The sequence below is a fragment of the Colias croceus genome, chromosome 17, assembly GCF_905220415.1.
Source record: "Colias croceus chromosome 17, ilColCroc2.1".
Lineage (NCBI taxonomy): Eukaryota > Metazoa > Arthropoda > Insecta > Lepidoptera > Pieridae > Colias > Colias croceus.
In genome coordinates, this window is record NC_059553.1 from 4,056,581 (window position 1) to 4,079,346 (window position 22,766).

The following is a 22,766-nucleotide window of genomic DNA, read 5'->3' on the forward strand; positions in this document are numbered from 1 at the left end:
GCTTGACCACAATCTCGCCTGATGTTAAGCTGAGATGTGGTATATGGTGGTACGCGCTTCCCTAGAAGGTAGTAACTGTTCACTCTACGCTTGAAAACATCCATATGATTTGTTCTATGGTTATTAATGTTCAATGTATCCAAAATGGTATTATTTACTAGATATATACGTACTTTTGTAATATCGTTGTTTTTATTGAAATTCAGAAAATTTACAAAATTCAAATAACAATGCCAAAGATTTCTGTAACGTATACAAAAGTTCGTATACCTATCTAGTACTAATTATGTCTTTATAAATCGCTGAAACATTTAAAACTTCAGTACCTTTGTTAAAGAAAACGTTCATTATTTATTACATCATTAACTTTCCACTGTCCTTGTGGATTCGTGACTGAATGGGATATAATTTCGAAGTTTTCTAAAATATTCGGAAGTAATTATTGTTCAAAAAAACGTAAATTGCTCGCGGTCATTATGAATAGCCATCATGACTTTTATAATTACCGTACTGGAATTTATTAAGCCATAAATACTTCGAAAATAAGTACTATGGGCTTCAATATTGTGGCCGTAGTGAAATATTGTTGGCAAAAAACAATTTGCTCCTGGTGTAGGGCTGTAATGAATCGAGATTGTATGAGACATCATTGTTGCTTTTTTTTTTGTTTAACCTAGTTGTTTGTATAATAACGGTACATAATTATGCTTTTAATACTGCGTTTTAATTATACTTTGTAATATAAAATAATCATATTTATGGTTTATGAAAGTTTGAAGTGTAAAAAGTATCTAAAAAAGCTTCTATAAAGTTCTATATCTAATTAGATATGTCATAATTTTCTGTATATAAATATTTTCTTTCTAATGGAATCATATCAGCGGTCATTTATTTAATTGAGTTTTAAGTTTTTGTATTTTTTGTATAAAATAGTGCAATTTAGTAAAGTTTCACCGATTTAGTTTCCTCAGTTGTGGATATCAAAAGCAATAAATTGGTCGAAAGGAGAACAAGGAAAGGGGCGCTACCGATAAAATATAAATGGAACACCCTACAAAGGACGTGATATGTTAGGATTAAGAGTCGAACATCAATAAGTAGCGTTCAAAATTCCGTTCACAGCGGTACGAAAGGCGCGGGAAAAAATTGAAAGGAGACTCAAATATGTCACCTGAATATTAAAATGTGAAATGCTGAATAATGTAACTGGCAACGTGCAAATGATATAAGGGTGTAGGACGATTGGCGGAGCTATTTGCGAACCATTAGTGTTGATAAAGTATAACACAATTTTGTTAAACAAATTTTGCGCCAGACATCGCGACCGTCCCGGCCTTCCACCGTATCTTATCGAGCCTCATTTTTCGAGAATCATTTATGTTTAAGGAAAATTATTTTTATTTCAGAAACGGAATTGTGCTACGTTTCTTTCGCTTCCCGATTTGTGTTTTTTCCTGTATTCTTTGTGAGTCATTTGGATTTGCAATGCTTCTTATGATCTGTCGCACGTGGCTTACTAATTTTGGATAATATAAAATATCTGGGAGTTTGTCAAGCTCTGTCTTTTATTTCATCTTGTCAATTGGAATATAATAACATTTATTTCCTAGCTTTTACATTTATTATATTATAGATAGATATCTTTACACGTTACTCTTATGTACCTCATTATATTTGAAGTCAGCGTTTATTACATTTCTTTTAATAAACCTTTTTATTTGTTTCATTTATTACTCAATTTAGTTAATAATATAAGCTTCTTGATTTAATATAATAGTGTTTATTTTAATTACCTTATTGGTTAAATTCATTTAATTACCTAATGTTGTTGTAAAAAGTGACGTGTGTCACTCAAAAAATAAATTAATTAGGTATAATTTACATAATTGTTTGTTTTAAGACAAACTATTTGAATGTAATTATTTACGTCTACATTGAATGAAGTTGATATAATTATTACAATGATATCAAAACACCAAAACATTGCCATTGATATAACTGAAATCATTTTCAATAGATAAAAATACGTTCACTATTCTTCCCTGTTCTTAATAATCTCAAAAAATAGCGTCTGTTATACATTTAATGGAAAATAAAGAAAGCGGTCAATACTATGGATTATCCCGGATAAACGTGTCGAAAATCGAAGGGAACTTTGAATCAATTTAATACCTTTAAGTTCAGACTTGAAACGCCTCTAATATTTATAAAATGTTTTTCTTTCGGCTCTTAATGGCGGAACGGATTTCCTTTGAAACGATGGCGAGCTACCTTGTATACATATTGTATAAGGAATCTTGATAGCACTACGGGGAAGGTATGGTTTACAGAAGCTATGTATATTTGAATTAGTATCATCCTACCAATTTATATGGATGTCTGTGTGATTAGTTATTTGGATCTTGGTTATTCTATGTCCTTATAATAAAACTGTAACATTAGAACTGTATTAAAATTGACGCTCATACAAATTATAGTATGTTTTTAAAAAGTTGCAAACGATAGATACATATATCTACGAGTTGCAAGATGAAGCTAGTAAATAAAGTTTCACTAATAAATAATGATAAATCGTTAACTTTTGAGCCAATCAAATGCTAATTTATTTTTTAGATAAGTGACGAGAATACTCATAAAATTCTGACCGTATTATGTGGGATGATAGTAAGCACGTCGGCGTCACAACTAAGGGTTCGATATAAGGAAAATAGGCCCTTCTGTGGCTACTTGCTATAGAAAATCGATCAGTGAAAAATACATAAGCGCATCTGCCCCATACGTACAGGGCGAACACAATCCCTGTGATAGAATGAACAGAAGTTCTTCAAGCTGGAAGACAAAACTTGTTTTGTTAAATAGCGTATTTTGGATTTAAATATATATAACACATGCATTGGAAATAACAATCATAATGTGTGTGTCTTGTGTGTGTATTAAACTGCAGTTCACGATAAAATTGTTTTCTCAACTTCAAAAACAATGTTTGAAGCGGGAAGATTTTCAATAAAGCTAAGTGTGAATGTAAAGCTGTAATAGCCCTTTCATGGCTGTTTACTGCCTCCACTTACTATCTCTAATGGACCATATGCACTTTATTGTCGAAAATTGCATTTGCCGGATGAAAATTCCGGGGCCTTTTTGTGTTTACGACGTTTTGCGGATTGCGAGTGCCTTCTTAGGACGCAATTACGTTTTTATTTGATTACGTTTTGAATGTTGTGTGCAATGGAATGTTATAACTTAAACGTTTAGATGATAAAATTTTATAATGTTCGTAAGTTGAATAGGAACAGCATGATATTGAAACTACAGGTTAATAATATAAGGGTTATTATAATACTTATTTGTTTTTTTAAATTTATCATTTAAATATTTGATGAAACGGAAATATTTTTTGTTAAATTTTACCCCTCATATTATATATAAAAAAACTACCCATTATATAAATTATTATACAAAAACATAAAACATTTCTTATAATATGAATTCTCATTCTGTAGTAAGGGAGATCGCATTATAAATTGATAGAATTAAGTCGTATCCTGACCCTTCTTGATAAAGCTCAGCCTTACACGAGTCATTAAATTTTCTACTAATTACAAGAGGATTTCCTACGGTTATTCACATATCATTAACTTTTTACAGCGATACGGTTCTAACAAATAACTTTTAAATGCAAAGCCCATAGGCGGATAAAAATAATTAAGGGTTAGAAGAAGGGTTTCAATTTTTAATGGAACTTTTTAGTACTCAACTTTTTAGTACATATGTAACAAACAAAAAAACTATAATAAACTCACTTTGATTTTATTTGTAGAACTACAAGTGTTGATGTAAGTTCATAAAGTCTAATTCATACTAAAAAGGTAGTGTTTGAATTAAAATTATAAATTTCACCATAATCTATTTGCAAATCAGCTGTATATTAAAACAAATTGATAATAAGCTGTTATTGTTCCAACAGGGCAATAGCGACAGAACTCGAATGTTATTTAAAACTAGCTGATCCCCGCGGTTTCACCGGCATTTCTCCGCTCCTGTTGGTCTTAGCGTGATGATATATAGCATATAGCCTTCCTCGATAAATGGGCTATCTAACACTGAAATAATTTTTTTAATCGCACCAGTGGTTTCTGAGATTAGCGCGTTAAAACAAACAAACAAAAAAACTCTTCAGCTTTGTAATATTAGTATAGATAGAATAAGAACAAAACAACACTTAACGCTTTATTCCGTTCAACATCATATTCTAGTATCAAGAAGCGACTGCGCCAGTCACAAGGCACTTATAGAACAAAACAAAGCCGGTAAACTTGTATTTATTATATTTGTATCTTTGCAAATCTTGCAACTGCGCTGAAATATTGTTCCAGTGTGCGGCAGAATGAGTTTTAAGCCTTTGTGTTCATTCCAACGACTGATATTTACGGCTGTAGCTGGCTCGTAACCAAACTAACCTACGAAATACTTAATATATCCTTATGCATGCGAATTTCAAAGAGTTCCATGGAATACAATAAACAATACGTCATGCGATGCGGATTTGGAACACAAAATGTGTTCGGAAAAATTGTTTTGAAATAGAAGAAACACAGAGCTTTTGGGGTGCGAATCATTTGTATGCTGCTCGTGGCTTGCCGTTACATAAATTGTAAAATATCTATCGACGATTGCTTTGTTAATCATGTATTTATAATATTGCAAATGCAAGACCAATAATGAACCCCTAATTAAATAAAATGAGTAGTATTAAAAATTAAAATGCCTCACTTCCAACATAATTATTGTGTTTCAACATCATTTCACGAAATAAACAAATGACGTATTTAACTAAGTCCACTTTAAAATATACAAAGCGGTATTAAACACAAGTGAGTTATAGTTTCCTTCTCCATTTTGAATTTTGAAGCGCTGGCCAGCTAAACGGAATATTAGAGCTCATAAATTATTTTATCAAGCTGATGGTGCTGTAAGCTGTATCGATCCCGGAGCAAATTGGCCGACTTATTTCGCATTTTCCATCATAATACCCTAACATAGATTCAGCAGGGACACGCCGTTATAGCAATTTATTCGCCGTCGACAAACACTGTCCGTCTAATCGATGCTTAGATTTATGGAAGTAGCAACGAAGCGTCGGATTAAAAGGGAACAAGAGATAAATGTCTCTATTTCTGTGTTATGCGAATTGAGTGCGGAAATCTTTGTACATGTTATAAGGGCTGTGGTGGAGCTCTGTTGAAAGGCGATACGTTTGATTGCAATTGATAACGCTTGTATAAATTCTGTTCATAGAACCTCTGTATTGGTGTTTAATGCTGAGAACATAAGACGATCGTGTTAGAAAAGCGGTTTTGTTTGGATCAATAGTTTTACAGGATTGCCTTACATCTTGCATACTTGCATGGAAAAGTAATAAAGGTTTTAGATTTGATATCGGCATAAATGTAAAATTGTAATTAAGATCTTTCTTTCTTTTTACTTATTTCGAGTCAAAATTTTTGCCCGTAGTTTTCGTAATTGCACTGTAACGTAGTTGGCATGTGAGGAGATTCTTTCGACAAATATTTTTAGTTCAGTATGAGGCACGGGCCGTTTAATTATCCACATTCCGGGAGCAAGCTGGACAAATTGTCCGCTGGCCGGGATATTAATTTCGATACAATGTCCTCGATTCGTTTGTTGCTCATTCGTTACTACTGAATTAGGAAAACTTTGAGATTTTAATATGTTGCCTACATGAAACTTTTGTGAGAGATAAAATTGATCTTTGATTTAGATCTTTAGTAAAATTTCTATTATTTATCGATTGGTAAGAAAATGTTACACAGAAAATTCGAGATATCTTCGAAACAGCAAATGCTAAGTCTATTCATGTATATTTATTGAAAGCGCATCGCCATCCATCGCGACCCGCTGAGACGTATTAAGATAATATGGATTATTTATACAGTGTCTTTTGCGAATCCAATTTCCGGATGAATACACAGTCTGGTTGTAAATAACGCACACAAAGCCGAATCGATACATTATGCAGACCACGCTTCGTTGGGCGCAGCAATGAGCTTTGTAAATACGAGCCGCTGAAACGATTTTCCTCTTTCTAATTTTTCTCATCAAATGAACGCACTTTTGTTGGTAATTCTCTAGCTTTAGCGATTGGGATGAGCAATAGTTTACTTATAGGTAGTCTCTGCATGGTTTTGAATCGAATTGTAAAATTTCAGGAAAGGTTTTCAGTGACCTCATCGTACTTTTTATATTACTTAGGTAGTATATTTAAACGTATAATGTACTTTTGTGTGATTGTTATTTTGTAATGACATTGTTACTTGTTTCTCTGTTAATATCAACAGAATACCTAATATTATTTTTTCGAAAAGTTGAACTTTAATAATGAAAGTCGCTGGCTAAAAATATACATATCGTATTGCCGCTTTTTGCTTCGAATATTAAAATAAAAAAGCATTCACTATTTCAGACCGAACTATCAAAACTCGCAATAAATTTTTATATTGCTAACTTTTTTTGTTATCGTGCACATGTTTCTATGACATTAGTTTTGAAGAATGGCCTTGATATCTTAACTGTAAGTACCATAGCAGAGGGAATCTCCCCCAAACAAAACAAAGCTCAAATGGGCTTTTTTGCGCGGCAAAAAGTATATCCACAGACTGTAACGCATCACGTTATTAGCTGAGGACGCGTCAAACAAGCAGAGTGCCCTATCATTTCAGTCAAAAGGCGCTATTCCATTTCTTTCTTTGTCCGCCATAGTTTTTTGGCGCGCTCGTCTCTGGGGCGCGACAGAGGAAAGTCGTGATTTAGAAACGACAAAAATGCTATTTTCGTAACAGGCTGTGTGTGAACGTTGGTTGTGGCCTTGCGTGACATATTTTTCTAGTGTCGAGGATGACAAATGGCAAGATAAATCACAGCGAAAGCCAGCTTTTCTTTTAAAAGTTTTATTTCTACATTATTCAGTGGGAGTTTTTCTGTTACTTCTGACATTCTCATTTATTTTTGACGTTCATTGTGTAACATAGGATTTGCAGAGCGTGACGTAAATATAGAAAGAGCCTAAGGTACAGTTACTTCATTAATTATGAGCAATCAAATTGAACTACTTATCGTATTTTTCACATTATAAAAGCACGTATCGACTTAAGAAATTTATTGATCGCAATTTAGAAAATGATAAAAGATAGGTATGGTGAAGGTAGCATCTAAGCAGTAATTTCCGCCGGCGTCGCTTTCAAGAGCGTTCGGCCATAAACTCCGACTTTAGAAATGAAGATAATATTTCATAAACTAGGTATTCAATTCATAATGTTTCAACAGAAAATATTTTTTGAGAATGGTTTATAACCACATTTATAACCTTTTTTGATTGATTAAGCTTTTATTTAATGTCATTTAAAATAAACTATATTCGCGCGTTTGTCAGAGAAGTGTCAAATATTATAGAAAAATTAAAATACGATTTTAATAATTAACTATTGAAGCTTAAATATAAATATAACTTAAAATGTATAGAAACGCGTATCAGCGCGGTATGTTGACCGTGTTTTTTAGCGTAGGATCAAAACCATTAGCGATATGGGACACCTTCACGCAGGATGGCTATATCTCAAGGTTTTTGGATCAAGATATTAAGTCCATGGTGTTAGAAATAGGCGGAAGTAATGTTAGCACAACTTACATCACTTGTCCAAAAGGCAATATGGTTTTAGGTATAACAATGCCGTTTTTGGTGATGATAGTGAAGAATTTGAAAAAATATTTTTCGTTTGAAGTAACAATCCTCGATGAAACGGGCACTAGGCGGCGATTTCGCGTATCGAATTTTCAAAGCAGCACCCAAATATTGCCTTTGTGCACCGTAATGCCAATCGGTCTTTCTGATGGATGGAATCAAATACAATTCAATCTGGCGGAATTCACTCGGCGCGCGTACAAAAAGCAGTACGTTGAAGTGCAAAGATTAAAGATTAACGCAAATATACGTTTAAGACGGATATATTTTGCTGAAAGATTGATTCCTGAAGATGAATTACCAGCCGAATATAAACTATTTTTTCCCTTAGTTTCAAAAGGGGCAAAGGGCAAACAACCAGCTCAAATACAAGCAGATACAAAAAAATCTACGTCACAACAGGCAATTAAATCTGCAGCATCTTCAACTAAGATAGAAACTAGAACTGAAGATGTAAGGGGCTCTAAAACGTCCGTTCGATCCATTAAAAAAGTGCCATCGCAGCAGTCTCGAAGGGGATCTAAAACTATAGAGGTGATCAAAGGACCTGAAGGTACAGAAGAAAAGGATGATGTAGGTTCAGATAAAGCGGTAGAAAATATAACAGAACCAATAGAAGCTGCAGAGCCAATCCCACAAGAAGACACAGAATCTGCAGTCACACCGGAGGCGATTGAAGAGCAGGAACCAGCAGAAACTCCTGCCCCAGAACAAGAGCCTAAAGAAAATGACACGGTTCAACCAGAAGGAGAACCTCCAGTTACTGAAACTACACCAGAATAATAATAAAGGAATCAGTCAGTTATGTGAATTATGTTCCTACTACAGTCCATAACCAACGAGATATATAACATAATTATTTTTATAATTAATAGAACACAATAAGTTTTAATAAGATTTTATCCTTTGAATTAATTACTTATCTCGTAGTTATAAAGTATAATATGTTAATTGTAATTGAACCTGTTAACTTAATTTAATTATAGCGTGACTTTGATTAAAATTTAAATTAAATTTCTCTTTTTTTGTTTACCTACTTTATTAGACTTTTATATCCAATTAAACTGATTTCTTGCTAAAATAAAATGGGTCATATTTTAAAGGAGATATTATATTGTATCATTACACTTTATTTGAGAAATGGACATCAGGTGAGTATAATAAATATTGGGATATCTGTTTCCAAACTTTCACTAGGTTTTCCTATACGAGTAACAATGGCTATTCACGTACAGCCCGCGTATACTCGATATTGGCTGATTAGTTTATAAGCATTTATTGGCCGAATAATTATCAAATTTCAAAGGATCTTTTTGACTAATCATATAAATATAGGAATAAATAGTTTTTCCCTGGATAAGAAATATTGCAAATAAATATTACGTAGACATACTGTGGTACATACACTAAATACACTAAGGTCGATTATGTACCTGCGTCATCGTCATATTTATATAAATCCTCCAAGTAAAGGTCCATAATCATAGTGTCAACCAGTGTCAACCAATATTTTGTGTCATAAAAGTGTCGACCACTACACGATTGTCAAAATAAATGTTGCACAATGTTTAAAAATACATATCAAAGTGGCTTACTATCAATATTTTACAGTTGCGGTTCAAACCCGTTAGCAATATGGGATATGGAAGTTCAAAATGGCCACATAAAGCGATTAACCGACGCGGAAGTTAACTCCATAGTTCTAGAAATTGTGAGTACAAATGTTGCAACCACATTCATTACCTGTCCGAAGCGAAATCAAGTGTTGGGTATTAAATTACCCTTTCTCGTCATGATAGTAAAAAACTTGAAGCGATACTTTTCATTCGAAATCACCATTCTCGATGACAAGAATTTGAGGAGACGCTTTAGAATTTCAAACTTTCAATCAACGACGAAAATCAAACCTTTCTGTACGAGCATGCCGATCGGTTTGTCGGGAGGATGGAATCAGATTCAGTTCAATTTGGCTGATTTCACAAGGCGCGCATATGGGACACAGTTTATTGAAACCCTACGCGTGCAAATTCATGCAAACGCTCGTTTGAGGAGGATTTATTTTAGCGAGAGATTGTTCTCGGAGGAAGAATTGCCACAGGATTATAAATTATATCTGCCATTGGAACGTAAGCAAAAGAAGGGGAAGGTTGTGAAGAAGGAGGAGGTGCCTCACGCGAAAGTTGCGCCTATCCCACCACCACCCCCACCGGTGGAAGAAATACAGCCGCCGGTCTCTGTGGCTGAGACTCCTAAAGAAGAACCACCTAGCCCCACGCCAATGACACCTGTATCTGAACCGGAGGTAATGGAAAAAGAACAGCCGGCTGAGACTCCTCCTCCACCTGAAACACCAACGGAGGCAGCAAGTGAGGGCGCTCCCACGGAGGGTGATATAGAAGCAGTGAAGGAAGAGCCTGAGGAAGCCCCGGCAGAGCCACCTGCCGAAGAAGCCCCGGCCGAACCGCCAGCAGAGTAATAAAGTAGTTTTATATTGTATGTTTACTTTCTTATTTAATTTGTTTGTTAACGAGTTTGTATCGATAATTAAATATATTTTACCTTTCCCTTATGGCGATTTTACTTCATCTCTCACACAAAATATGATTAAAGTGTTAGTTCAATAACATAAATTACGCTCATAAACACATTGAGTGATTCTAAAAGGCCATTGCAATAATTGAATAGAGTTCTCAGTTATTTACTCATGGCGCGTGATATAACAGTCTTAGTAATAAAATTACTACGCCGTCGGTTATTGCTGTTCCTATTATAGTTTACGCTTTAGTCCATGACGCGAAATTCCGCCCATTATTCAGGAATTCTGCCTTTCAAACGAACGGTTCGTATGAATACAAAGATTTATTACCGAGGACTTATAGTTTATTTCCGCTGACAGTATTGCGGAAATCAAGGGGAGTGATCAGTTATTTAGGAATTGGAGAACATGAGCAATAACAATTAATTGGCTGTAAGTTCACCATTAATTAATTTATTTATTGTTTTATAATGCCTTATTCACGAGCACTTGTAAGCCTGGGAATAGTAATAAGCGTTTTTGCATTCAATTTATTTTAATACATACTTATAAATAAATATATAAATAATTGGATTCATTACGCCTTATTTATGATACCTACTTATTATTATTCATACCAGGCTCTCCAATCGTTTCCTCGAAATCTTACCTGAAACGAAATAAAAAGTTAAGAACCCACTCATAAATTTATAAACAATTGTTTACGAGATACGGATAATAAAAACCTCACTAATATTATAGCGTAATAAAAACACCATCTTGCATTGAATTCGGGAATATTGCTCTCCGAATTGAATAAAAATATTGATGCCAAGAGAATTGGTACCGAAAATCTCGACCCCAGAATCCTCTTTTATTACGCTGAATAAGTAAGGGATTTCTTTAAATATGTAAACAAATATCTAAAACTCGATGCCTTTTACCTTCGTAGCATTTACTTATAATGAATGTTTTAAGAAACTACACAACTATGATGAAAGGCAGTGGGTAAAGCTACCTTTAATATCATAAATTGGGTTCTGTTTGTTCAAAGAAATTCTGTATGAAGTTTTTTTCAAAGAATAGCGTAATCTTATAGTTATATTATCTGTAAGTCTCAAAGTAAACACAAGATATTTACCAGTGTTACTAATGATAATCTTCCATAAGATATACAACACTAATATTATTTGCAATCGCAATGTGTTCGAGATACTATGCTGTAAATGCACTTTGCTAAAACATCTAGCCACAAAAATTTAATTAATAATAATAATATCATGTTTTGCAATAGGTATTGTTTATGTACACAGAACAATGTATATCACAAAATTTGTCGGTAATTTCACCCTGCATGGACTCATATGATACTCAGATGACAAACTTTATGATATCTAAACCATTTTAACCTAAATTAGGTCAGAGAATTTTGCAAGCCTATTCAAATATTACATACATACGCTTTACAGTAGGAATCATAACTTTAACAAAAAGACGCGGGTTCGAATCTTGATTCGTGATCGATATTTTCTTAAAAAAAAAATTGAAGCATTTGAATGCTATAAAATTAAACATTAAATTCACTTTAAATCTCTTATGATTGGTCTTGCTTATCCTTTTCATAAAGCCAGACAAAATATTAGTAACGATTATCATCCAAACCGCATACGGCATATTCCCTCAGCATTGCCAGTAATAAGTTAGTGCAGTGTTCTATAAATAACCAGCTATGTATTTCAGAGCGGGGATTAAGTAACAAGCGGTTAGAAGACGATTTATGTATTGGAAACGTTATCCAATAAAGACAGTCAATAGTTTATAGTGAATGAGATAGATGCTGTGAACATCTTTGTTACATGGAATATGTTGAATGAAGACACAGATGTTGAAAAGAACAGTGATTCTGTCATTTATGATTTCAGAAATATAGCGTACCTACCTATACATGATATTCCAAGTACTTACCTTACGCTTTATAATCGTATTCTTTTGGTTATTTTTTTTTCTTATTGATAATAATTAAACAGATTTAATATCTTCAATTTAATTAGGTATAATTTTATGTAAGTAAAAAATTATACTTAAAAAAACATGTAAAAAATCATCCTCTTTATTAATAATGGTAAAAAAGCAAGTAATAATCAGTAGATTCAGTTTAAACTTAAACCACTACGCAGAGATGTACCGCGTTTCTCGCTGTTGCCTTCCTGTAATATTAAATCTTTAATTTACTGCTCCCTTGTTATTAAACTTCAAAATTGACCTTATTCAACCGAAAGAGTAACCAAGACTATGCTATGAAAAGCGTATTGTTTTGCAAAAAATACAGTCGATAATATAGTACTTTATAAGTCATGACTAAACTTTAAATTAGTTTGTGATGCCCTTTTATTAAATCTTTATGATATTGGCGGTAATAAATTATATCAATAATCATTGTGATTTTTTAGTGAATTTGTAAGATCGAAGAATAAGAGAAGTGTGATATTAAATTAATTGGAATATACGTATAAGAGAGGTTTTTTTGTGAGTAATGTTGTTCTCAAAAACGCCTCTTCGAAAGTTCCCTAACTCTGTTTTATAATATGTATTGTAGAGCACTTTAAAACACATGACTTTTAAGTCATTTCCACAAACATTACGATGTTAATTTATTTATACACTACGCTAGAACGTATCCTGCTCTACACTCGTAAATCGCAGTGGAAGCGAAGGAAGCCATTTTAAGTACATATTCATAAATGAATAATATCACATGCAACCAAAATGTGCAATTACGCAATTGCTAATTTCAAATTAATCGTTATATGTCACTGCTCTGGAAATCAAATTTGTGTGATTAATTATCGCAATATTATAGCAGAAGCTATTTCTAATTTATCACAACAGAAAAGCGAATTCAGGCCCATACCGGGTTTTGCACGGCTAATTTTTAAAGTTGTAAAATTTACGACAAAGGCAGTATAATCTATCTGAAGCAGGTCCACGCTGGACGTGCCTCGCGTCCGAAATTTGGTACAGATAACAAAAACAATTTCGTTTAATATTATTTATTATATTGATTATAAAATGCCGCCGAGAGACTTTTGTAATGTAGCACTATAAGTAGCTGATAAAGTACGTATCATATTGTTTTAAGTTTGTACTCGATGTATAAATCATTGATGATGAATTTTAAATAAATTGACTGTTTGTCTCTACATTTTTTGAGTAGGTATTTACTTACTAGTTTTAAAATTAGTCAATAATATGGACAAAATAACATCATATATTTAAAAATCAATATATTTAATTATTGTACAAATTACAGTTATACTAAACTCCAACTCTATATCACAATTTGTATTAACAAAATGAGATACGAGCGGATGATAAAGCTCTTTAGTTTGCAGTAATTTAGAGCACTAAATTGAAACTGCAGACCACACAAAATATTCCCAAGTTTAAAGAGATTTATAAGATTTATATGCTGACTGTACCGCAACACTTACCCAAATTAAAGGAGCCGTGGCGTGCTTGTGGATGCAGATTCAATTACGAAGCTCCAACTGTATAGTTTCTTAAAGGATGAGGAAAACTGTTTTAACAAAAGTGGATCAAAGTCAATGACTTTTTACACGTATAGAATTAATAATTACTATTGAAAAGTTTAGAGGAACATTGAATATCAATTATTATCATAACATTATCTAGCTCTATATGTATTGGTGTGTATTTCTTAAATACTATGTCCTTTAAAACGGACGAAATCAATTAAGGGTAGCCTTTTATTGGTGCAATAAAACAATGAAAGCTTTTTAAGCTACACTTATGAATATACGCGACTTTGTTTTTGTAAATTATTTCAATAAGATTTAGCAATGTGTTGTATTCTTAGTAGATGTTATGAAGATGATAGTTATGTAAAAAAAAATGTCTGCTCTCGTTTTTTGTATAATCGATCTTAAGTTTTAACTCCAGATATATAATTTTGCATTGATCATCTATCCGAAAGTTCCACTTGTTTGGTTGGCTACTTATAAATGATGAAATACAACGTGAATTCTCATCCAAGAGGATATAAACAACACACTATCTTCACGGTACATAAAACGGGTCATTTTTACGCGCCCAGAGCTGCCGTATTTTAAGCGTTCCCAGCGACGCTGGCGTACAACGATAGCCTATCGGTTATTTACTGACCACAGACAAACCTTCTATAACTCTACCTATGATTAAACTGCACAGAGTATGAACAAACCATAGACAATGCAAAGATTTTTTTTAATAGTCTCTGCTCTATGCGTGTTTTATGTTACGTATGTTGTATCTTCCTTATCCAATATTCTGAATGGATATTGGACAAGGTTAAACGATGGGTTTGGGATAGAGATGTACATTTAATGATATTCAGCTTTTCATGACATTCGCTGACTATACAAGAAAATGTGTGGCTTGAAAAGAGTATCAAGATGGAATACTTAATATGATAGGTTTATTGATCTACAGTTTCTACCTTTGTACTTATTTTACGAAGTGCAATAACGCTAATATGAAATGAAGTAACTACATATCTTAAAAAGTAAAAAAAATGTTTTGTTGTTAAAATAAACTAGGTACCTACAAACTAGGTTCTGAAAGTATGTTTTCACTTGGTTCGTGTAACATTTTAAATGTGTTATTTCCTATGGTTATTTCTAATTGCTAATGTTACAAATATCATATTATCTTCCTCATAATGTTATGTCACTATTTCTCTCTATTATACTGCACAACTGGATAATAGCATGACAACAAAATATAAAAAACGTCTTTCTTTTAACCACTAACGTAGATATGTCCGGGAAATTTAATTACGAAACAACTTACACGTCAAATTAACAACAACAAGAGCACAATTTACTAAATGGGAGTATGAGTAATAAGAAACTGCATAGGTCTGTTTTGTGTCCGCCATGACGACGCCATTTTTATTTCGCAGACACGTGGGGAGAATGCCTTTCATCTGAAACTGGGCTAAGGCGTAATTTCATCTGACCAACTTGCTAAACTATGAAAAATATGATAGATATTGTTTTTTTAATTATAATTTACTTTTATTTATGTATATCTCGTTAATTGTATTTTAAATTTAATGGTATATATTGTAATAATATAATGTAGCGCATTATAATATACCTACATACTTAACATTACAAAGATCAGAGCTAATTTGTATAAGTTACATTAGATTTAAATAATAGTGAACTTATTTACTGTTATTTTTCACAAACACTTGTCTGTAACAAACATTTAAAAAGTCGAACATTTCAAAGTAAAATAACAGTTAATGGACACGAGTACTGTTTCCGAATTCTATGAAAGATCCCTCATTATTCAACGGTTCTGATGTTTGATTTATGTAACTCGAGCTCAGAAACTTGAGACCTTTGAAATAGAAAACGAAAACAATAAAACTTAAATTACATTTAAAATTGTAGTTATATTTACAAAGATAGAAACTGCAAGCTACAGGAAATATACTACAGGAACAAGAATACGGGAAAATATATCGTAATCCTGTTAATTATGCCCTGCAAAAAATTACGGCGACATTTTCTTTGACACAACATGTCACCTTAAAAATACAAGAGCGAGGTGCACGGATGAATATTCATGGACACCCCGAGATGGTATCGCTTTATAAACCCCTGTTCTCATATACTTGTTCACTTGCCCCAAATATGGGTTAACAAACAATAAAATACACTAAAATTTGCAATTCATTTGTTAGGTCCTCTTTTCTCTTTAGCTTCTCTCGGCTGTTTCGGTTGCGGTTCGACCAGTTATTTAAGAGATTTGTGCACTTCTCTTACAAATAAATTATTAGATTCAATTTCCTAGTATGTAATTATCATATTAGTTAATTAGGACTCTTTAGATCTATAAGACTATGCATAAAAAAGTGTAATTTTAACTTTACAAGAAGGTACCATAAATTATCTAAATACACATAAAAATTAAACCACTGGTAATAATTTAATACTGAAATCAATAGATAAAAAAAATCGCGTATTGTCATATTCAAAACAAGACAGCAAAACAGCCAAGTTAATAATATTAAACAAGTGAGCAAACAACAGGCGTCTGACAGTTTAATTTCGCGACTGAATCGCTCTGTTTGAGCCACGTCGGCTCCGATCGCTCATTCGCAAGCGGGGTTAATGGCCCGTTGACGTTTCACTAAATTGCAATCATTTTTTATACAAATAGAAAATGCATAAAGGTTTACAGCTTTGGAAATGTTAATTGGTCGATATTTGTTTTAATTTTTCTGTGCATCAAAAAATAAAAATATAAAACAATAAAGTGAAGAATTATTATATAAACACTACTACTTAATACACTTTATCGGTTTTCATTTTTAACACACATTTTTTTTAACACATTTTTAACACTATATCGGTTTTTTTTAATACACTTTATCGGTTTTTATTTTTTTCATATTTGCAAAAAATTTCTATACTTACTTAAGCACAGAAATATACAACACTCTTGATAAAAAATTAAATTTACTCGCCCTTAATAACTACCAATGTAAACGTAAACTAAAAGAATTTCTTCTAACGCTCAACTATGACGACTCTGAGAATCTCCTTCACAGCACAATAAATATATAACATACACATATCCATACACACATCTACACATTCACACACATGCACACACGCGCACACATTAATTAATCAAAAACTATAATTTTATCTAAAAATGTTGCTGTTTTTTCCTTTTTTTTTGTAATACTTTCACCTGAACTTATGTATACCATGAATATTGTAATGTACATATAAATATAATACTGTAATATGTATGAATGACCCCTATAACACAGGTTTAACCTAGCATAGGGGTCATTGTTTAAACTCTGGTTGTAACAAAATGTATGTACCTGCAAATTAGATCTGTGTATTCCATGTGTTTGTGTTTCTGAGTCAAATAAACTTTATTTTATTATTTTATTTATTATTTTATTTTACCAATAATTTGTTCGAATGCGAAATATATAGTACGATTTCACCCACAATTTCACCGCTGTCAAGATTTCTGTTTAAATTGTTATTTCATGCAACAGCACCTGAAAAACAATTAAAATGCTATTTCAGCAAATCCATCGTATATTCTGATGGGCGTAGAAAAATAACTTGGCTTTCCACCAAGCACGTTCGCTACATTCACACTAATTATTTAGTCTGTGGCTGGTATAATTGAGACAAATAATGCTTTAATGAACGATCTTTGAATTTCTATTTTATTTTGTGCTAGTGAGGATTTATATTCCGTTCCGTTCCAGCCTTTTAGGACGTCCACTGCAGGACATAGGCATAGGATTTTATATTAAAAAGGACTTTTTACTTCAATACCTCACCTGCTGAACAAAATGTAAGCATCAAACACAATGAGTTAAAATTAAATGAAATTAAGAATTAAATAACCAGATTCCAGTGGTACTGTAAAATAATTCTAATAATACTCAAAAAATATTATAATAAAATACTTATCTTCTCTTTATAATAAAGGTTGCTGCTCGCTATGCTATCGTGTCTAATCTCAGTGACTAGATATCTTTATACTAATTATAGAGTCATCGATGATAGCGCATTCAGCAAATCGTGAAAGAGATTTAAAAATATATTAATATTAATTTATTTATAGACCATTCTATAAAATATGCTTATAACTACATAGTGACTGTTTATAATTACATAAACAACTTTTTGTTAAAAATCATGAAAAAAATCTTTGTCACTTGTGGTCAGACGTAGTAAAAATTAAAAAGAAAATCATCCACAAATATTCCTATAATTGAGCTCTGAAAATGTATAACATTTGAATGATATACTATTTTAGACCATCATGCTACAACATAATAAAGATTATAAGTTTGCTCAACACCATTTAGTTATGTATTATTTAGCTTTTAACATTTTTTTTTTTTTATAAATTAAAGACATACTTAACTAATCTCGATAGCTGATTGTGTTTATACTAACTGCAAAATTTTTATTTCTCATATTTGTAAAAGATCATATTTTATTGTTCTTGTTTATGAGATAAATAAAGTTCTTTAAACCGATTTCGTGTGTTAATTACAATGTTTACCTTTCAAAGCGTATTATATGTATATATACCTTTATGCGTATCCCAAATGAAATTGCGGCAACTATTGCAATTAAAGTTATTATAAGGGTCACTGCGTTAACATTAGTGCAGAGTATTTACCGTAAAAACACGTATAAATCACTTGGTCACGGACCCTGACTAATTACGGTTTAATTTACAAGAGGGCGCCACTAGATCTCCACTCCTTTAATCAGTACGTGAGATAAGCGTGACTGAAAATAGTGCATTTCGTTAACACAAAACATGACCTTTTTTAACCACTATGTCGGAATATAACAGGTTTTTTTATATTGCATTATTTTGGAAAAAATATTTTTAACTATTGGTCAAAATTAAGATGTAATTTTGTTGTAGTAAAACAGTGTTCAAGGAACTAAACAGCTAGAAAAAAAAGTCGGGAATTTTCAAAGGGAGCTTTAAAAGAATACAAATCATCTGTTACTGTAAACATTGAATATTAATTAAAAGATCAAAAATAAAGACGAGCCGTTAATCTCAGTGAATCAAGTTCACTTGACGATAATTGAAAAAGTTAACTCTTTATACCTACATCGCGATTAGAAAGGGCAAAATATTAAACCAATTAAAAGTTAGCAACATTAACTGAATCAACGCACAACAAATTTCCTCAGAACTTTCTCCCTTACTCGAATTTCACTTCATACTAACGTTTTTGTGTTAAAATGCGATTTATTAATTATATTAATGTCTTAAAGTAAATCTGAAACTATACTAATTATTTGAATCACAGATTAGTTCAAATGATGAAAGTTATTCGCGTTTGATATTATTTAATTAATTAGAAACTCTTGTAATCTGAACACTGGTATCACTACATAGTATAAAACAAAGTCGCTTTTTCTGTCCCTATGTCCCTTTGTATGCTTAAATCTTTAAAACTACGCAACGGATTTTGATGCATTTTTTTAATAGATAGAGTGATTTAATAGGTGGTTTTTAGTGTATAATTTATTAGGTTTGAGACAAAGCGGGCGAAGCCGCGGGCGGTAAGCTAGTCTAAAATATTACCAAGATGTTTCATGGCCGTTAATTCAAGTTAAATTTTTATTTTATTTATTACATAATAAACATATTTATCATCGTGAATTTAAAGAAAATTTATATAAAATAGTAGAGTGTGATATTTAGTTTTATAGTATTCCAATTCTTTAAAAAAATCTCATGAAATAGTAGCCTTCATTTGGAGCATCGTTAATTAATATTATGATTTTGTTGCATCATTCATAATTATAATACAGATAGCCGTAAGCCGATAGAATAAATTATTCAAAAAGCTCTAAAAGTTCATCATTATATTATAATTTGCTCCATTGCCCACCATAAACGCAAAAACAATCTATTTTTAGACAATTTAACACAGAAATAATGTGGGTGTAATCCGATTTAAAACGCCATAACCCTTTTATAAATTTTTAAATTTTTCAGTTCGTAAACAGATCGCAGGCAAGTATAGCTTAGATTACACGTATTATTGTTGCTAGTGTAGGCCGAAACGGGATAAAAAATTCATATCAGTCCTCGTCATTTCTCTTTAAATTTGAATCTTATTACGTACGAGAGTAAGTTGCGAGTCGCTCAGTAGTTGCATCCGACTCATTTCCCGCCGACATTGAATATTCTACCGTGTTTGAAGGAAAAACAAAGTGTTAAATTGCGTGGGGAGTCGCCTTTGAGCTGGAAGCAATGTTGAGGAACTTTCAACCTTGGTGGTTTGGGTTTATGATTGTTTTTGGCTTGATATTCGTCGTTGAGTAGGAAAATTCTACTATAGAAGACATGGATAGAATGTAGGTCAAGTGACAGGCTAGGAACTGTTTCCATACCACGTTCCAGATGTTGGGCATTCGAAACAAACATTATTACACTAGCTGTATAAGTGCTAGGCCTTTATGAACAAACATTTTGTAAAGTGCATTGCAATTTGCATCATAACGTTATGTAAAGTACTTTTCAAAAAACACAATTACAAGTTAAGTTTATTGTATTGCTATTTAATACCATGGAAAACGTTTGAACTACGTATGCGCATTTGAAAGATATTAAGACAATTTATTATTTAAACAATTATATCTTCTTATCTTATTAATATTTTTATTTCATTTATTGTACACACTATCAATAAAAAAAATTAAAAATTGATGTGCACCAACTCGACCATTCAGACAAGATTAATGACTTTTCTTCAGTCCTTTTGTTTTCAGGCGCTGGCTTATGAAATTATAGATCACTAAAACATTATGTATATTCATTTATAATATTTGAAGTACGTAAATACTACATATATACAATATACATACGTCTTCATACGTGTGTCGCGATATGAAAGCCTCCGAGTACTTAATGCTTGAGTCCTCTGGATTGAAAGAGGGATTACCGTGCGAGAGAGGAATGATAATTCTATATTATTTAGAAATTCACGCAAAGGCACACGAGCGACTTATACAAGCTTATTTATGATTCGTTAAATATGTTTCAAGTACTTAACAATGTACGTCTGTTCAAGTTCTTGTTCAAGTACTTAACAATATACGTCTAACGAGATAATACTATAATTTTATTAAGGATGTATTTCGACTATGTTTGTTTTGAAACTTACCAACTTGCTAATACTCAACGGAAGCTTATAAATATAATTGATTCGTGGTGAAAATTAAATTGTTTCATATGACTGACTTGTAAATAACCATCAATCATCTCGTATCGCCAATATATTGTTATTATTCGATATTCTTCAAAATGCATAAGATTCATAACTCACGATTTATTACATTCGCAAGTAAATATTAATTTATCACTGCCCAATGTCTGAATTATAAGCTCGCTATCAAAAGTATGAAATTGTATTTAAATTCGAGAAAATCTATACATATAATAAAATCGTAGGAAAGTCAAAACTGTACATTGAATATTTTTTTAAAAGAATACTTGGGCCGTGATCTATAATCGATATAGAAGCCAAAAACATAGTTTTTAGAATTTTTGTCTGTTTGTCTGTTTGTCTGTTTGTCTGTTTGTCTGTTTGTCTGTTTGTCTGTATGTTTGTCCGAGCTAATCTCGAAAAGTACTGTATAGATTTACTTCAAATTTTGCATGAATATTACTAACAGGACGGGTGAGGCTATAGGCTACATATTATTAAGCTATCACCTACGGGGGAGGAGCTGTGAACCTTTATTTTTCTTACGTATTCCGTGTATTACGACAGCGTACAATCTAAAGACTCATGTTTAAATGTTGTTTTTGAGTAAGCCACGCTATTATCTAGCTTTTCACTATAAAAACTACGTCATTTGCGTAATTTTGGCAGAGAAACAGTTAAATGAATCTTAGTAGTATTACGACAAATTTGTAACAGCGCCATCTATGAAATGTTATAAAAATCAAACACACGTTAACTATTGGAAATTAATAATCAAGTGACGCATATATAAATGTTGTTTGACAATATCCAGATTGACACTATAAACATTATGCCATTTAAGTAACTTGGGAAGACAAACATAGTTTTAAAAAGAAAGTTGTATAATATTAATTTTGTAACAGCGCCATCTATGAGATTTCGTAAAAATCAAATCAATTTACATGTTAACACACTGAACACAATGTTAAAAATTAATAATTTAAATATAATTATGTTATTTATTTATTTAACTCTTTAACCCATATCTTCCGTTCCCTGATATATTTCGTGTAAATAATAAATATACTACATTTTTTTTTAAAGTGAGGGTAGATGTTTATTATTTTAAGTAAAACTAGACACCATTATCTACAGTTAATCTAATGATTGTGTTCATTAGTTACAATTTTAAAAATCTTCGTGTTTTATAAATTTACTAGCTTACCGCCCGCGGCTTCGTCCGCTTTGTCTAAAACCTAATAAATTATATTATATAACCTTCCTTTTGAAACAGTCTATCTATTAAAAAAACCGCATTAAAATCTGTTGCGAAGTTTTAAAGATTTAAGCATACAAAGGGACATAGGGACATAGGGACAGAGAAAGCGACTTTTTTATACTATGTAGTGATATTTATAAAGCAATTGAATGCCATAAAACCAAAAATATCAAATGCAATCTTCGTGTTTTGTGAATTTTCACCATCATGCGTTCCCACAAAAGGTAAGTTGTTACTTATAGGTTTTTATTTTTATTAATGATAGCAATTCATGTTTTTTGTTGGTAACTATTATATTAGACTTTTAGAATGAAATAATAAAATGAATTCTTTTATTATTTTGAGGTGCATTGGGAACAGTAGTTTTTGATAAAATTTTATTTGTAAGTAGCTTTTTTATAGATTTACAGTTAACTTTTGTTTTTTTTTAACAGAT

At 31.9% G+C, this 22,766-nt stretch overlaps 3 protein-coding genes across 4 annotated transcripts in view; 2 read left to right on the forward strand and 1 right to left on the reverse strand.

Annotated features, from left to right (window-relative positions):
- The window catches only part of LOC123698986 (semaphorin-1A), a 234,839-nt gene that overhangs the window by 97,003 nt on the left and 115,070 nt on the right, over nt 1–22,766 (reverse strand). The window lies entirely within an intron of this gene.
- Nucleotides 7,529–8,539, forward strand: LOC123699032 (cilia- and flagella-associated protein 20-like). Its single transcript, XM_045645888.1, has one exon. It carries the CDS (start codon nt 7,529–7,531, stop codon nt 8,537–8,539), a length of 1,011 nt encoding a protein of 336 aa, XP_045501844.1.
- On the forward strand, nt 9,302–10,232 carry LOC123699257 (cilia- and flagella-associated protein 20-like). Its single transcript, XM_045646176.1, has one exon. It carries the CDS (start codon nt 9,321–9,323, stop codon nt 10,230–10,232), a length of 912 nt encoding a protein of 303 aa, XP_045502132.1. The 5' UTR covers nt 9,302–9,320.